The 17,623-nt window shown below is 37.7% G+C and overlaps 1 protein-coding gene across 1 annotated transcript; it reads right to left on the bottom strand.

Moving 5' to 3' along the window:
- Window positions 1-4,652: 4,652 nt before the first annotated feature.
- LOC141767361 (uncharacterized) lies at window positions 4,653-16,681 on the bottom strand. The gene is made up of 10 exons (XM_074634573.1): window positions 16,493-16,681; window positions 14,348-14,500; window positions 13,903-14,008; window positions 13,658-13,781; window positions 9,218-11,671; window positions 8,608-8,776; window positions 7,192-7,354; window positions 6,961-7,093; window positions 5,790-6,765; window positions 4,653-5,589 (listed from the first exon to the last, which is right to left on the bottom strand). The coding sequence occupies exons 1-9, from the start codon at window positions 16,555-16,557 to the stop codon at window positions 6,599-6,601; spliced, it is 3,534 nt and encodes a 1,177-aa protein (XP_074490674.1). The 5' UTR covers window positions 16,558-16,681; the 3' UTR covers window positions 4,653-5,589; window positions 5,790-6,598.
- Between the last annotated feature and the right edge of the window lie 942 nt (window positions 16,682-17,623).

The raw sequence follows: 17,623 nt of genomic DNA, 5'->3' as shown, positions 1-17,623 counted from the left end.
ATACTATACTATGACTTTTTTCAACATGCTATAGCATGACTTTTTTTCCACATACTAAACTGAATTTTTTTCGATATACTATACCATGCCTTTCTTGACATACCATGCTACAATTTTTTTTTGACATAATACACTATGACCTGTTTTTCGACATACTGTACTATGACTTTTTTTCAACAAACTACAGTATACTATGGCTTTTTTTCACAATGTATACTGAGACTTTTTTCAAACTTTTTCAACATAATATACTATGCCTTTTTTTCACAGTGTATACAAAGACTTTTTTTTACTTTCTTCAACATACTGTATGACTTTTTTTCCACATACCAAACTACGAATTTTTATCGATATACTATACTATGACTTTTTTTTATATACTATGCTACGATTTTTTTTCGCCATAATATATTATGACCTTTTTTTCGACATACTGTACTATGACTTTTTTTTCAACATACTATACTATGGCTTTTTTTCACAAAGTATACTGAGACTTTTCTTTACTTTTTTCGACCTACTATACTATGGCTTTTTTATGACTTCTCTTCAACATACTATAGTATGACTCTTTTGCGACATACTATATAATACTTTTTTCGACATACTATACTATGTCTTTTTAAGACTTTCTTTAATATACTATAGCATGACTTTTCTTCAATACTGTGACTTTTTTTTACATTCTATATTATGTCTTTTTTATGACTTATTTTCGACACTATTATATGACATTTTTTTCGACATGCTATACTGTCTTTTTTATGACTTATTTTCAGCATACTATACTCTGACTTTTTTGACATATTATACTGACTTTTTTTTCGACATGCTATACTATGACTTTTTTCAACATACTAATCTATGACTTTTATTAATCTTCTCGACATACTATACTATGACTTTTTTTCGACATATTATACTATGTCTTTTTTTATGATTTTTTTCAGCATACTATAGTATAACTTTTTTGCGACATACTATATTGTCTTTTTATGATTTCTCTTCAACATACTATAGTATGACTCTTTTGCGACTTACTATATAATACTTTTTTTGACATACTATACTCTGACTTTTTTGACATATTATACTATGACTTTTTTCGACATGCTATACTGTCTTTTTTCTGACTTTTTTTCAGCATACTATAGTCTGACTTTTTTTGACATACTATACTATTACTTTTTTTCGACATACTAATCTATGTCTTTTTTATTAATCTCCTCGTCACACTACACTATGACTTTTTTTTTTACATAGATACACTTATGTGGTGTTTCTTTCTGTATTTGACTTCTTCATTTGAAGTTGATCCTAAAAAATCACTGTGTCACATAGGGATCGAACCCACAACCAGCTATCTAACCAGCCTGAGCCATTTCACAAATCATAATATGATATGTCAGAAAAAGACTACAAAAAAGTAAAGATATAGTATGTCAAAAAACGGTCATACTATAGTATGTAGAAAAAATAAAAAGTTCATAGTATAGTATTTGGACAAAATAAAAAATCATAGTATAGTATGTCAATAAAATAAAAAATAAAAAGTCATCGTATATCTTGTCAAAAAAAATCACAGGACAGTATGTCGAAAAAATTAAAAAGTCATAGTATAGTATGTCCAAAAAAGCTAATAGTATAGTTTGTTGAAAAATGTAAAAGTCATAGTATAGTATGTTGAAAAAATAAAAAGTCATATTATAGTATGTAAAAAAAGTCATAGTATAGTGTGTCGAATTTAAAAAACAAAAAAATTCATAATATAGTATGTTGAAAAAAAGTCATAGTATATTATGTTGAAATTTTTTTTTTTTAAAGTCATAGTAAAAAAAAATTCATAGTATAGTATGTCGGAAAAAAAAAAAATGTCATAGTATAGTATGTCAAAAAAGGGTAAAAAAAAAGTCATAGGACAGTATGTCTAAAGTTTTTTTTAAATGATACTGCAGTGAAAGGATCAATTAATTAATGTCCCCACGTGCGGAGGGCATGCCCATTGTGGGTGGACGCCATTATGTAGTACCCTCTTAACCACTATATGGTGCCATTGCTGCCATTGCTTGCATTGGTGCAAGCGTGAAAAAATCTGTATAGTATGTCGAAAGAAGTCATAAAAAAGTCTTCGTACATAATGTCGAAAAAAATCATCATAAAGTATGTAAAAGAAAAAGGTGGAAATAGTCATAGTATAGTATGTCGAAAAAAAGTCATACTACAGTATGTCGAGAAAAGTCATAAAAAGTCATAAAGGCATAGTATAGTATGTCGAAATAAGTCAGGAAAAAGTCATAGTATAGTATGCCAAAAATAGTAAAAGGATAGTAAGTCGAAAAAAGTCATAAAAAAGTCATAGTATAGTATGGGCCGGGGCGGCTGTGGCTCAGAGGGTAGAGCAGGTTGTCCACCAATTGGAAGGTCGGTGGTTCGATCCCCGGCTGCTCCGGGTCACATGTCGATGTGTCCTTGAGCAAGACACTTAACCCCAAAATTGCTCCCGGAGGCATAGCCATCGGTGTGTGAATGAGTATTTAGATTAAATCCTGATGGGCAAAGTTGGACCTTAGTAGCCTCTGCCATCAGTGTATGAATGTGTGGGTGAATGGGTGAATGCTGACATGTAGTGTAAAGCGCTTTGAGTGGTCGGAAGACTAGAAAAGCGCTATATAAGTCCAAGTCCATTTACCATTTACCATATTTCGAAAAAAAAGTAATAGCAAAGTCTGTCGAAAAAAAAATCAGAAAAAAGTGATAGTATAGTAGATAAAAAAGTCATAAATAAGTCAAAGTGTAGTATTACGGAAAAAGCCATGAAAGTCATTCTATAGTATGTAGAAAAAAGTCAGGAACATTCTTAGTATAGTTTTTCGAAAAAAGTCATAAAAAAGTCTTCGTATAGTATGTCATAAGTAAAGTTTGTTGAAAACAGTCATAGTATAGTATATTGAAAAAAAAGTCATAAAAAAGTCATACCAAAAGCATAGTCAGTGAAATAGATATAGACCGTCTGATTTTTTTTTGCAATATACTATAACATTTTATATGACTTTTTAATGACTTACTATACCATGTACAAATGTCTTTTGGTTCAACAGATTATTACATACAACACACAGAAAAAGAAACTACTGTACACACAACCACAGCAAACCGAACAGTCTGCAGTTAAAATAAAAAAAGAACTTGCAACTGAAAATGACAAGCCCAACAAAACTTTTATGAGTCACTCAACATGCAACAGCCAACAAAATGCAAACATCAATCACACTACTTTTTTTCACTGTTAATGCTGACTCCTTGTTGCCTGAATTCACTTAGGCCTCAGAGTAGACTGCTATGTCATGATAATCATATTTCCTATATCATTTAAGGTTAAATGACATTTCATATCAATTAAAATCTAGGACGAGGGATGTGACGTAAATATAATTCATATGAAATAGTTTTAGTTAAAGCCAGCTGCTCACCCAGCTTGCACAATTAAAAACACATTTTGCAAACCACAATTTGAGACATTGTATAATTCCAGTAAATTGAAATCATTTTCATTTATCTTGTCAGGAAAGTACTTGCACAGTATTTCAATGAAAACCTGAACAGAGCTAATTATCTGCTTGACCAGCACAGACAGAGGAACAGTACAGGTGCATGTGGTCTTTAAATTTAATTTACGCACTATGGGCTTTGGAGACAGGAGATGATTGGAGATCAGTATCACCAATATTTCAAATATTTTCTTAAATATACTTGTATTTTATACAAAATATACACATATTCTGCACATTTAATACCATTATCTCAAAAGACCAAATTGAGAAATGTGTGCATGGGCAGGGTGCAGGAGAGCAAATACTCAGATGAGATTTGCAGCTCTGCTCAGTCAAGTAATTTAATGTCTCAAGGCTGACTTTATACAAGAGAACATTCAAGAGGACATTCATTGTATAAACCACTGTGATGCTTGTGATAAAATAATGTCAAACCATTAGCAAGAAGCTGCAGATCTATGAAAGTGAATAAGTCATGATAACAGCAGTTGAAGACTACTGTTCTTTAATTAGGATGTGCATGATGACAAAAAAAGAAAATCAACTCATTCTTGCACAGCAAAAGACTGTATGGCACACTAAAGCCTGAATTGTGTTTTAGGATTGAGGCAACTGAAGCCCTTATTGGCAAAATGTTATACATTTGTAAAGATAGACAGTTTCTGAATGATTTAAATTTAGTTTTTGAATATGTTGTTAAAGAGGGGTATTAGACCTAAGCACAATATACAGCTCTCCATGAAAGACCGGTTTGTAATATCAACACCAAACATTAATTTGAATGAATCATAGTGGATGAAGACTGTGAAGAGACGGAAGAACGCAAGACTGAAGAACAAAGTTAATGACTTCTTTTGTCCACTAGAGGGACGCCCAACAACAGGACATGAGAAGGACCAAAGAGTCTCCCAGTTCAGGTTTATGTCATTTGTATTTTTCTTATTCCTACATTTACATAAATGCTAAATAAAGGGGTGGGGTAAGTAGAAGTTAATGATCATAATGAAAAGAGAGTACTTCATAACATGTATACATGCATTATCACATTATGACACATTGAAACTGATAAATTCATTTTTGACAATCAATCAAGGAAACGTATGAAACACAATGAAGGGGCTTTATTTTTAGAACAATGAGAAATAGAAAAAAGTGTCCGCATACCTAATCATTGTACTATCCATGGTTTTATAGTTTAATTATCATAGGTAATTAGTTTCATGACATTAATTCATATCAATTTCATAATTAAAAGTAAATGCCACAGATCAGGTGTTTTTTACTCCCCTATATGATCTCATGCTTTGATTTTCTTCAATGGGATAGGGACATAAAAAAATAGATTTCTAAAATACAAAATGATGTTGTCAATAGTTAGTATGAATGCCTTTTGTGTGAAATAAAGAATATATGCAGCTCCAAGATAATTGATCAAGTGCATTACCCTGAGGAGATAATGAATGGTTTTGAAGCTTGCTGACCCTGGACAGTGTGTGAACCATGAGATGAGATTGTGAGACAACTATTGCCAACCCAATGACGTTAACTAATACAAACTAGTTCTGCTACCAACTTAGACAGTCTACTGATCTTAACATTTCTAGTGCCGATGTACTACAGACAAACTTAAGCAACCGATTTCTACATATCTCAATATATTGACACTTCTAAAAGAATTGTATACACACAAAAACCTATTACTACTGGACGCTATCATATCATCGGCTTCCCTGTAATGCATTTTTTTTTTAACAGTGACAAAATAGCACAACAAACAAAATGGAAATCCAGCCATGTAAACAAATTATATTCAGTCACATTTTACACATTAAAGGAATAGTTGTATGAGGTACTTCTCCATAGTCAGTGTATTATCTACAGTAGATGACGGTCGGCACGCCCCCAGTTTGGAGAAGCAGACAGGAGTCTGGAAGCAAGGCAATGTGCTGCTGTGGACGGGGCCGGCGGCAAAACGTATTTTAGCCTCCTAAAAGAAAGTCTCACCTAAAAACAAAATCTCCATGGGTTTAAGTTTACGCTATATTTAGAATATTTCCACCGTTTTCCCTTGCCTTTCCAACGGGTAACTGAAGCAGTTGTATCCATCTATGCTCTCGTCAAAGCCACCAGACACTCTACCTCACAGAACACGGGAGTTGCTGGTCTACCGCTGCCTCGATCGGTTAGTTTGTTTGTGCTGTTGTGTGACTTTGGTGAATCAGAACTAACCAAAGGCACACAATAACACAAACTAACTGATCGAGGCAGCGTTTTTTTCCCCAATGGAGTCTGTTTGCTTTGGCGAGAGCACAGATAACGGCTTCAGTTCCCTGTCAGAATTAAAGACTGTATAGCGTCTCATGGCAAGGTAAACTGGCAAAAATATTCTAAATATAGCGTACTGTCTCTCTGTCAGATTTCGCAGCCCTTTGCTTCGCATTAATGAGTTGATTTTTTTTTTTAAATGATGCATATCATATTAAGGAACAATCGTCTTCATTGTTGTTTATACAATGAATGTCCTCTTGAATGTACTGGGGGCTTGCCGACCGTCATCTACTGTAGGTAATACACTGACTGTGAATAAGTACCTCACACTACCTCACTGAGAAATACCTGAACTCTCCCTTTAAGTTTCTAAAACTATACATTTCATTGTTGATTTATCCATTAAACCCTATAATGCTAAGTTTAATAATGCTCTAATGCTATAGTGCTCTAACAGTTTTTAACTACAAAAAGTACATGATTAACTACCATGCTTCTTTTGTAAATAACACTCCTAGCTTTGTTGGTAAATATGTTTTTAAGACATTATGAATTAACTTGTTTATGTTTAATGCGACAGCTAATCAGCTAATTTGATTATGCTTGAATCAATTTGGAAAAGTCATTAGTGCTACAGCAGTTGAGAAGCAAAATGTCCTACTGGGAAGAAAGTTTTTGGAAACAAACTTTGGCCCTGTTCAGACATGGTAGGCTGAACTAGTGGTATTACCCCATCTGTGCTTTCGACTGCTGTTCTTACCCCCCTCCAGTGGGGGTCACTACTGTCTGATGTCTGCTGGTCTGAGCTGTCTCTCTCCCTCTGCCAGGAAGATCTGCATGGCCCGGTAGAGCAGGTGGACGCCTAAGTCCCGTTTCTTCTTCAACTGCCAGTTGGACACCACGCCGTAAAAATCGCCTCGCTTCCGATTGGTGAGCATCTTCAACCCTGGGACAATTGGAGAATTAAAGTTATTGACATGCTGGACTGGCATAAGATCAATGTTCTCCAAGTTTGTCGTTTCATTTGTGGATTTTCCTCTGGAAAAATTAACAGATGTTTCATACAGTCCAGTAGGTTACATTATTGTTTGCAACTTAACAAAGATAATTGGTGATGAGTTTGACCCCTCCTTGTACTCACCGATGGCCTCCACCATGCAGGCCTCTCTTGTGTAAGCCTCTACTGGAATGACGTTCTGGAAACAATGCAGAGAGATGACACCCTGCTCGCCGTTCCACACCTGAAGAATGTGCTGCACTTTGGAGCACAGTTTCTGTCACAAAGAGAATAAAGGGTCAGCGTTTTATAATGCGTAATGTACACGTAATTTAAATGTAATTAACTAAGACGGATCAGTGTGTGCTGCCTTACCTTGGAAGTCTTGTCTCCTTTGAAGTACTCTAAAGCCTCATACAGGTGGCTGTAGGGGCGGGAGCGCTTTCCTTTGCCCACATAAAATATAGCGTGGATAAATGTGTGGAAACACTCGTGTGGAGTCATGGTGTGACTGCGGAACGGGAGGTTTTTTGTCACTCTGGCAGAGAAGAAAAACAAAGACCCATCTAATTACACTTTGAGGGTGAACGGTGTTTATCTGTCTTACAGAGATATGGTTGTAAGAGCAAAAAATGATGTATGATGTATGATACAGAGGTTGGTGTAATTCACGTTTAGGAACACTAGGTGGCACTGTATTAATTGACTGACCCAGCCACGGGTATATAGGTAAGGGGGTGTGTTGTTGGCGTCAGGGTTTAGCCCGGAAGGGCAAAGGCTTTTTGACTAATTGTAGGAGCTAAGTCTACTACTGTAGCTACTGAGGTGATTAGCCCTGGACTGACGCGCTTTTCGCTGTAGATGTTACCTTCTGTTGCATGTTGTGCTGTACAAAACTGATCCTCAGGCCGCTCGTTGGTTTCTCAATAACAGTTAATTTATTCTTAATATTGTAGTAAAGTAGAATGTCTGGTTACCATAGCAACAAGCAAACAACAACAACACGGCAAACAATTCAGCATCCCTGCGGTCAAAAAGCCTTTGCCCTTCCGGGCTAAACCCTGACGCCAACAACACACCTCCTTACCTATATACCCATGGCTGGGTCAGTCAATTAATACAGTGCCACCTAGTGTTCCTAAAAGTGAATTACATCACAACCTCAGTATGTCAGCATTATGTTTTGGCTCTTACAATGGTGGTTAAGACTTAATGAGGAAACAAGTCAGTGTTAAAGATACACTGGGAACTGAACATTGCTTAGTGTTGAAGACACAGATATTACTGTAGATTTGTCCACGTGTCTATTAATCTAGTAAATCAGCCAATTAGCTGTTTTGTTAGTGTAGTTCCAGCTCTGTTGACCTTATAACAAGTGATATTGTAATGGAGCCAAATCAATAAAAACACACATATATGGAGAGGAGTTTATACGGCTTTCTCTACTGAGCCACTGTTGCTGATTTGTGCAAATGTTTTGCCTGATTTTCCAGCTTTTTTGATCATCACAGTGACATTTATAATAAATGACAACCGACAAACCGAGCTGTTTCTCCGATTACGGGACAAAATAAATGGATGAGCTCCTACAGCAAATCCCAAAATGATCAAATGGCTGCTTTTCAAACACACCATAGCCTCCTGTAATTACCATTACAAGCAGTGGGTTGTAGAAATGATTTCCGTGCCAAGTAAGAAATGGCATCATCTCGTCACATTAGGCGAAACATCTTTCCTCAGAGAGCTTGCAACAAGAAAGCAAAGAAAAAGAGGAATCGAGAGGCGGCAGACCTTGGGTCGAGCAGCAGGTAGTTGAAGCTGGACTTGATGATGCCCTCCCTCCACTTCCTGTTTTGATCCGGCTGGTCAAACTGCTGGCACAAAGCCTGCTCGTCAGCCTGGCAGTCAGGCAGTTCGAAGGTCCGCAGGGCGCGACACAATTCTGGACTATAACCTAAATCTACAGAAATAAAATAAAACAACACAAGAGAATTGCTCGCTGTGTCAGTGACAGGGTCGATAAGCTAAATGATATTAAGTGTATTAATACGCCTCATTCGTTGAGTGTTTCTAATCTAATCCACCCACAGTGGTGGTGAGCTTCAATACAAATAATGAGTTCAATTTTCCATTTTCATGCTTCATTAAAAGAGTGATTTTACAGCCAACTAAAGGCCACAAATATGTCACTACTTCACAGGACAGACATACATTTAAAATACTAACAGAATTATGAATATATTATTTTTTTAAATTGTTATGTTCCATTTATGTTCTCACACTCCTGATCTCATCCCAAAACTGCTCACAATATAAACCACAAATTCAGAAATACTATCATTACCTAATCACGGCTCAAGTTAAGTAAATAAGAACTTTAAATAAAGATCAGAAGCGTTACCTGTCTGTGGCTGGTCTAACTGCTGCTGGGGATGTGCTGATTGGGTTTTTGACTCCTGCAACAGACGGCACAGCCTTCGCATGTAGGTGGGTCTGGTACGGCAGCTGATAGGGCCCGGGCTCTCCCCCATCTCTACTAGCCTCGATCTCAGCTCCCTGTCAGTCATCCCTTTGGTCTCCGGCAACAGCTTGTCCTCGTCATTTTCCTCCTTCTGCGGCACCATCTGGGGCTTCTGGTTCTCCTTTCCTCCGTTCCTCATGTCAGGCTGCGTGGAGCGCCAGTCATAAAGGATGGTATCCTCGCTGCTGCTGCTGCTGGTACTCATGCTGGCGCTGAGTGAGGTGTTCGCCGTAGGCGGGACGTGAGTCTCGATCAGCTTGTGGCCCTGTTCCGAGTCGGTGTAGAGGTACTCCACTGGTTCGTCCAGATCCTGAATGAGCGGACGCCCTCCAGGGGTGTAAGACAGGCTGGCCAGGTGCTGCGGCCTGCGGCAGCTCGACAGCCGGCTCATGCTGTACCTGGGGGTGCATCCGGTGCCTGGAGTGCAAGGAAGGTCGGAATCTTCCCTGGACCTCCTTGGGGAAAAATAGGTGGAGCTGGATGAAGATGAGACAGAGTCCAGCTGAGAGCTGTAGTCCTCAGTGATCCAGGCGTCTTTTGGGCTTTCTACTTTGTCCTGACCAGAAGCATCATTTACGTTTCTCTCTGTTGTTGCCTCATCTGTACTAGTCACATCATCAGTCAGAAAGTCCCTACCTTCAACAAGATTATGGCCTCGCATGGCCATTATGACCTCTGCAAGGTTTCTTTCATAAGCATCCATTGAAGAGTCCTGCTTTTCCTCCAGTATGACTGTGTCAGACAAAGTCTGCGATTCAGAAGCAGAATCGGTTACGCTCTTGGAGAGGACGAGAGTGTCGGCTTGGCTATCGCTAACACTTGAACCGGCTCTGAGGGTGCCGGTCTGTGTGTCCTGGCAATCAGCAGGCAACAAGGAGGCAAGTCCCGCGCTACTGTCTGCATAGGATGGTGTGTAATAAGGTGCATGTGGTGAACTGTAAAAGTCTTCACTGCTCTGAGATCTGGGCGTCTGGCGGCGTGTTCGAAACGGTGTGGGGAGGGTCTCTTCAAACAGAGAAGACGTGGCAAGGAGGCTCTCGGGGGTTTGGCTTGTTCTCAATGAGCAGCGACTCAACCGGGAGCGAGTCCTGCCTGTTACGAAAGGACTTGGAGTGAACGGGAGGTTGAAGTTTTCCTTTAACGCCTCAGCTGCATCATTCAATGGGGTGTCTGCCACTGGCTGGTCAACACCACATTCACTTGAAGTGTCCAAAACAGCACCACTACAAGCCTCAAACAATTCACTGTTTGGGTGTTCTTCCAGTTTGTCATACACACTTGGTGCATGCTCTTTAGTTTCAGGTTTTGAATCTATCTGTGGGTCTGTTTGAACAGGTGGAAGATTCCAATCAGAGTCTGTACAAATCTGAATCTCTTCGTCAGATTCAGCCTCAAGAGAAACCTCCTTTACCTTTGGAAGTAAACAATGTCTGGGGTGTATAGAAGCATCCAGAGCACTGGTGTAATGGTCGTCGCTCTCACAGCTACTATAATGACTACTACCAGAACCGCTGCTACTGCTGCCAGCATGGGAACGGGCTGGCCGTTGTGCTATATCCACCTGAGCCTCTTTTACACGTTCATCATCGCTCTCTTCCAAATCACAGGGACTGATGACCGTTTTCTCCATGTCCTCCTCCGCGCTCCCGCTGCTCTCCCTGCAAAAAACATAAACGTGATCCGGAGATGTGACGTCGATGCCCTGCTTGTGTAAAACAGTGGCCATGCGATCTGAATCCAGGAAGTCAGTGTACTCAGACATGTCAAAAGATAAGTTGCTGGAGCACTGGCCGCCTCCGTCAACACCAAGTTGCTGTTTGGGGGATTCAGGACTAAAAACAGGGAAATACTCATCCACATTTCTGAAGCTCACACTCTTACGACTCGCTCGCCTGGAGAGAAATGCTTGGAGAGTGTCTCTTCTGGAGGGGGAGACTCTGCCATCAGTTGTAGCAACATGTTCACTTGCTTCCAATGTGAACACACCATCATCAGTACATAAATCCTCCTCCTTAAGAGTCGGCATTGCAGCTGCAGGTCCCGCTGCAGACATGCGAGTGCTTGATAGTATGGAGGGACCTTCAGATGCCCGATGTGAGGAGGCATTGTTCCAGTCCTGGCTGAGATGCCTCTTAGTGTCCATGTCAGAAAGTCTGTTATATGATATTCCTCTGCACTCTGGCCTTCCATTAATGTTTGACAGGTTGAAAAATGATGAGCGCCTTGTGCTGCTCAATGGGGCTTCACCGAAGTCACTTATCATAGAAGAGCGGGAACTGAAGCTGTAGTCTGATTCAGGATAGCTGGATGTGTCTGTTTGGTCTGAATACACAGCTGTGGAGAAAAAACAGATATAAAAATCAACATGGTTTCTATAAAAGGTAAGAAAGAAAATGACTACTAGCCAGCCAAATCAAATCATCTTTATAAACTAACAGACAGTTTGGCAGATGATCAGCCTTGTATTTATTTTTTTTATTTGACTGGGAAAATAGTGAGTGCTACTGGCACATTTTGGAATAAATAAGTAAATCAGAGAAAAATGTCATAAAAACAAGTCTGAAAAAAAAGTTTGAAAAATGTTGGAAAACAAAAGTCTGTAAAAATGTCCGTAAAACAAAAGTCTAAACAATGTCTGAAAAACGTAAAAAAATAAAAAATAAAAAAGTCTGAAAAATGACCCAAAAATAAGTCTGAAAAATGTCTGAAAAACAAGTCTGAAAAAAGATCTGAAAAATGTCTGAAAAAAAAGTCTGAAAAAATGTCTGACAAAAAAGTCTGAAAAAACAAAAGTCTAAACAATGTCTGAAAAAGGTAAAAAAAAAAAAAAAAAGTCTGGAAAAAATATCTGAAAAAAAAAGTTTGAAAAATGCTGGAAAAAAAAGTCTGAAAAACATTCCCGTAAAACAAAAGTCTAAACAATGTCTGAAAAAGGTGAAAAAATAAAAAATATAAAAGTCTGAAAAATGTCCCAAAAAGAAGTCTGAAAAATGTCTGAAAAAAAGATCTGAAATATGTCCGAAAAAAAAAGATCTAAAAAAATGTCCGAAAAAAAGATCTGAGAAATGTCTGAAAAAATGTCCGAAAAAAAAGTCTGAAAAAAAAGATCTAAAAAATGTCCGAAAAAAAGTCTGAAAAATGTCTGGAAAAAAAGTTTGAAAAATGTTGGAAAACAAAAGTCTAAACAATGTCTGAAAAAGGTAAAGAAAAAAAAAAAGTCTGAAAAATGCCTGAAAAAAAAAGTTTGAAAAATGTTGGAAAACAAAAGTCTGAAAAAATTTCCGTAAAAAAAAATGTCTGAAAAAAAGTTTGAAAAATGTTGGAAAACAAAAGATCTGAAATATGTCTGAAAAAAAAAGTTTTGAAAAATGTCGGACAAAAAAATTCTGAAAAAAAAGATCTGAAAAAATGTCCGTTAAATAAAAGTCTAAACAATGTCTGAAAAAATAAATAAATAAATTGATGACAGGTATTGACAAAGTATTTTTTTCCTGGTTCCCTAAATTTTTAAGACACAATATCCAAGATCAATACAGTCAGATGTGTGTTTTTTGTATTTCAAGGGATTTAGGAAGTTAACACTTGAGATTGGAATATGACCACTGTAATAATTGTGGTATTACTAAGATATGACATTACCATTAGGGCAGTGGATTGGCAAGAATCTGGCAACATATCATGATACATGGTTATAACTTACGATTCAATATAGTACGTTATATTGTGATACTGTAAGCAAGGCAATGTATTGTGATTTTTTAAATCTAATTTTAGGAAAACTGTCATAGTATAAAGAATACACCACCATATGCATATAATCTGAGTAAAAGTTGACTTTTTTTATGCAATCAGAACAGTGGGATCTGCATTCGCATTTATCACAGTCCCTGTAACATCCAACATCACAGCACTACTTTGAGAGGGCACAAACACTGAGAGGGTGCATCTCTTTGAAAACAAAATAAAGTGTTGATTGAGTTAATGTTTGCATGTCAACTATTAAATAAAAATCAATATTGTTTTTGAAACTTAATACAGTATCACAAAATATAATATTGTGATACTCGATATTTTCTTACACCCCTAGTTATCATACTATGATATAATCTGCTTGCAGCCGAGCTTGATGTTAAACCCTTGACTGGCTGACTAAATATTCCTGTAATATACTGTATCTCCATTTCTAACACTGATATGTAGTGTTTTCTTCAAGTTCTAACACAAGTTGGACAAATGACCTCTGCATTCAAGTGGTATTTTTCAGATGAAGTGTTTTAAGTAAACTCCAACAAAACAATGGCTTCAAAGAGACTTTCTTACAGTATTGGAATTGAGGTAAGTCGTCCTCCTCTGTCTCCACTGAGCTGGACTGGTGCTCCTGAAGGAGCTGGGCACATTTTCGATTCTCCTGTTGCTCTGCGAGCTGCCCTGGTGCATTCCCTTCCTACATACGTTAAGGAGACAACAGGTGTAAACCAAACTGAAGCAAACATTTAAAGCCACACATTAGTACATATCTTGTTGCAGCTCGGGTGCGGCAGCACTGATGGAAAATGATTAATTACATTATCTTTAATGTTTGGGTTCCCTCCGTTCATCAAGAGCAGCTTCAGATTTTGATAACATCCCCACAGTGCAGCAATGTGAAGAGGAGTCAGGCCATCTGATGACCTGGGAGAAAAACACAAGAAAACAACTTTACAAAACATTACATTATTGTTATGCTCAAAGAATTTTAGTAGTGTCTCGTGTCTATATTTTAAGAGGAGGCTATTAGAGACAACGTAAAGTTACTGCAGGCTTTATGTGATGCAAAAAATCTGTGGAGGATTGCTCAAATCAACCTTCATATACACCGACAGATGCTGTGTTTATCAAAAGAACAGTAATCTCAAAAGCAATTTCAAATAAATGTGTTCTGTAGTTATACAGATAGAGGAAGAGGTGAAGAGGAAAATGATCTAACAAGGTGACATGGGGATTTTTCTTTCCACTGTGTTCTAACTATACCTGATATCGGGGTCCGCTCCATATTGCAGCAACATTTTCAGGCAGCGTGTGTTCTTCTCAGTCTCTTTGCCAGCAGCCAAGTGTAAGGCAGCCACTCCTTTACCACCCACCAGGTCGGGGCGTGCACCTTGTGAAAGAAGCAGCAGCACAGATCTGCCGAGGAAGAAAGATCTGTTACAATCTGTAGTGTAGGATACAGTTTTACTGCACTAAAAAAAGGTAGGATGTCCTGCTAAATGTTGTAGTTTGGATAAAAGGTGGATAATAAAAAGCATAATCACTTATACAATAGCTTCCTGTGTTTGACACAGACACTTTAAAGACTCTAAACACAGTGGCTAATATGAGTAGGGATGCACCGATCCGACTTTTTCAGTCCCGATAGCGATACCTGGGCTTTGGGTATCGGCCGATACCGAGTACCGATCTGATCTACACGCCTCACTGTGTGGAAGTGACTGGGACTTTTATGTGTAAGGCAACAACAGGCTTGACTCAAACATTGCTTTCCTAACTTCATAAAACAAAATGTAACAAATCAATCCATAGATATACATTAATAAGTGAATTGTTATTTATTATTAAAATAATAAATTGTACACCAACAGGGCTGCACTTTGGTGCAGTGGTTAGCATTGCCACCTCACAGCAGGAGGGTCGCAGGTTCAAGGTTCCCTTCTGTGTGGAGTTTGCATGTTCTCCTCGTGTTAGCGTGTGTTTTTTCCGGGTTCTCCGGTTTCCTCTCACAGTCCAAAGACATACAGGTTAGGTTCATTGTTGACTCTAAATTGCCTGTAGGTGTGAATGTGAGCGTGTATGGTTGTCTGTCTCTATGTGTCAGCGCTGCGATAGTCTGGCGACTTGTCCAGGGTGAACCCCGCCTTCGCCCAATGTCAGCTGGGATCAGCTCCAGCCCTGATAGGATAAGCGGTTACAGATAATGGATGGATATACACCAAAACTTGGCAAAAACAAATGTTCAAAATGAATAGGAAATACAATTCAAGTGTGAACCTTTTTAATGAAGCAACAAATTGGTCAAAACTTGACCAGGAATTTAAATTCCAATATATAACGTATATTGTATATAAACATAGAATTGAATGTAATGGATCGGCCCCGTCGTCACCGATATCCAATCAAGTTATTTCAGTCAGTATCGGCCTGATATCCGATCAATGCATCCCTAAATAGTTACGGTAGGAGTATCACTATCAGGTGATTCTAATACCTTATTTTAAATACTAGGCCCTGTATATTAAGTCATCATGTTTATCTGCAATTTGTAGATGATGTAGACAGATGACAAGTACATCTGTAGTGAACAGGAAGTTTTATTTTTCCTCAGGGTGCTTTATCTGTACAGCATAGGACAAGTTACCCTAGTTATTTATATTTATATATATTATATTATATTTATATTTAGAGCCTAACTAAGGTCTCACTGGTGGCTGGTGCATCAGTGAAAAGCTTCAGTCATGTCAAATGGTAAAAATCTGAAAGATACTATGCAAAAAAGGTATTTTTGGAGGTATATGGATGAGGAGGAGTTGTGATAAGGGTTGCTTTAAGAGTTGGTTTATATCTACTTTTTAACTCCGGATGGATTTGTGGGTTGTAAATAAACTTGGGATGCTGTTCATATATTTAATTTGGGATAGTTTCTATATTATATTATATTATCATTCTATGATATATGAGTTATTAGAGGAGAAGTGAGAAAGGGGTATAGGGAAATATAAGTTTCGGACACTATTACTCTTGTTTTGTTTGTTATTATTTTGTATCTGTTTTTATTTTATTTTATGTTCGAAATAAAGTCTTTCATTCATTCATTCATTCATTCATTCATCATGTGGACATATCATACACAAACAGGCCCCTAATGCTGATGGATTATTTAGAAACAATGCTAAAACAATGATCATCAAACAGGAAAACATTTAAAACTCTGTGCTTTTGAGGACTTCAGAAAACAAACACTTAGCTAGGAAGGAAGGAAGCTCAGTTTACTTGCACTATGGTATCGGGATGAATATCGTGCAAGATGTCTAGCTGCGTACAAAACATGCATGTCAGAGCTGTCGCATGTCAACAAAAGGCATGTCCAGACACAACACAGAGAGGAAGAGGGCTACACATCACCTCGGGTCTCCATCCTTCACTGCTTTACACAGCTGACTTCCGAGCCTCTCCGCCTTTCGATCCATGACCAACGTTATCCGTTCATATATTATATTTGTTTATCATAGTTTTCGAGGAACTGCGCGACTGTTTTCATTGAAATTCCCTCCAAACTCACAAACACATCCTCCTTTCCGGCAGCAGACGGAAGTCCCGCCCCTCGCTGTCTCTGATTGGACAATGCGTTCATTTCACCCAATCAGGTGAGACGTTAATTGAAAAAGGACATTTAACCTTCAGAGCCAGTTTCTGTATCAATTCAATTCAATTCAATTCAATTCAATTCAAACAACTTTATTAATTCCTTTAGGGGCAATTGGTTTGGAACAGCTTGTACATAAAAACATAGATAAAACATAGTGACACACAACAACAACAACAACATACTGTATATGTATGCATGAATGAATGAATGACTTTATTTCGAACATAAAATAAATAAAAACGGATACAAAATAATAACAAACAAAACAAGAGTAATAGTGTCCGAAAAGGAGTAGGTAGAAGTAAAACTTATATTTGCCTACCCCTTTCTCACTTCTCCTCTAATAACTCATATATCATAGAATGATAATATAATATAATATATAAACTATCCCAGATTTATTTACATCCCAAATTAAATATATGAACAGCATCCCAAGTTTATTTACAACCCACAAATCCATCCGGGGTTAAAAAGTATATAACCAACCCTTAACACAACCCTTATCACAACTCCTCCTCATCCATATTCCTCCCAAAAATATCTTTTTTGTATAGCTTTTTAAATTGATTTATATTTGTGCTCCGCTTCAACCCATCCAGGATTTGTGGTATGGGTTAGGTCCTAACCCATTCCACAAATCCACCCCACAGACTGAAATACACATACTCTTCTTTGTTGTATGAACACAATGCTTTTTAAAATTCAATTTCCTCTTAAATTATAACCCCCCTCCATGTAAGCTAAAAAAATATAAATAAGGACCCAAAACGATTACTGATGTAAATGAGACTAACTAATAAATAAACAGACTGAATAAGAACAACAGAAGGATCAGTCTAATAAAGAATAAAATGATCTGTGATGCTAAAAGGATAAAAGTCCAT

This window comes from Sebastes fasciatus, chromosome 5 (assembly GCF_043250625.1).
Source record: "Sebastes fasciatus isolate fSebFas1 chromosome 5, fSebFas1.pri, whole genome shotgun sequence".
NCBI classification, from domain to species: Eukaryota; Metazoa; Chordata; class Actinopteri; order Perciformes; family Sebastidae; genus Sebastes; species Sebastes fasciatus.
Note: the sequence above shows the minus strand (reverse complement) of the source record. Positions and strands in the feature narration are given on the sequence as shown.

What these genes read in the sequence shown, in the direction of transcription:
- LOC141767361 (XM_074634573.1), bottom strand. Translation starts at nt 16,557, where the DNA reads ATGGATCGAAAGGCGGAGAGGCTCGGAAGTCAGCTGTGTAAAGCAGTG. An exon ending in ACCCAAACATTAAAGATAAT is followed by an intron (nt 13,782 to 13,902) that starts GTAATTAATCAT and finishes TAACGTATGTAG; the next exon opens with GAAGGGAATGCACCAGGGCA. An exon ending in CTGCATGGTGGAGGCCATCG is followed by an intron (nt 6,766 to 6,960) that starts GTGAGTACAAGG and finishes CAATTGTCCCAG; the next exon opens with GGTTGAAGATGCTCACCAAT.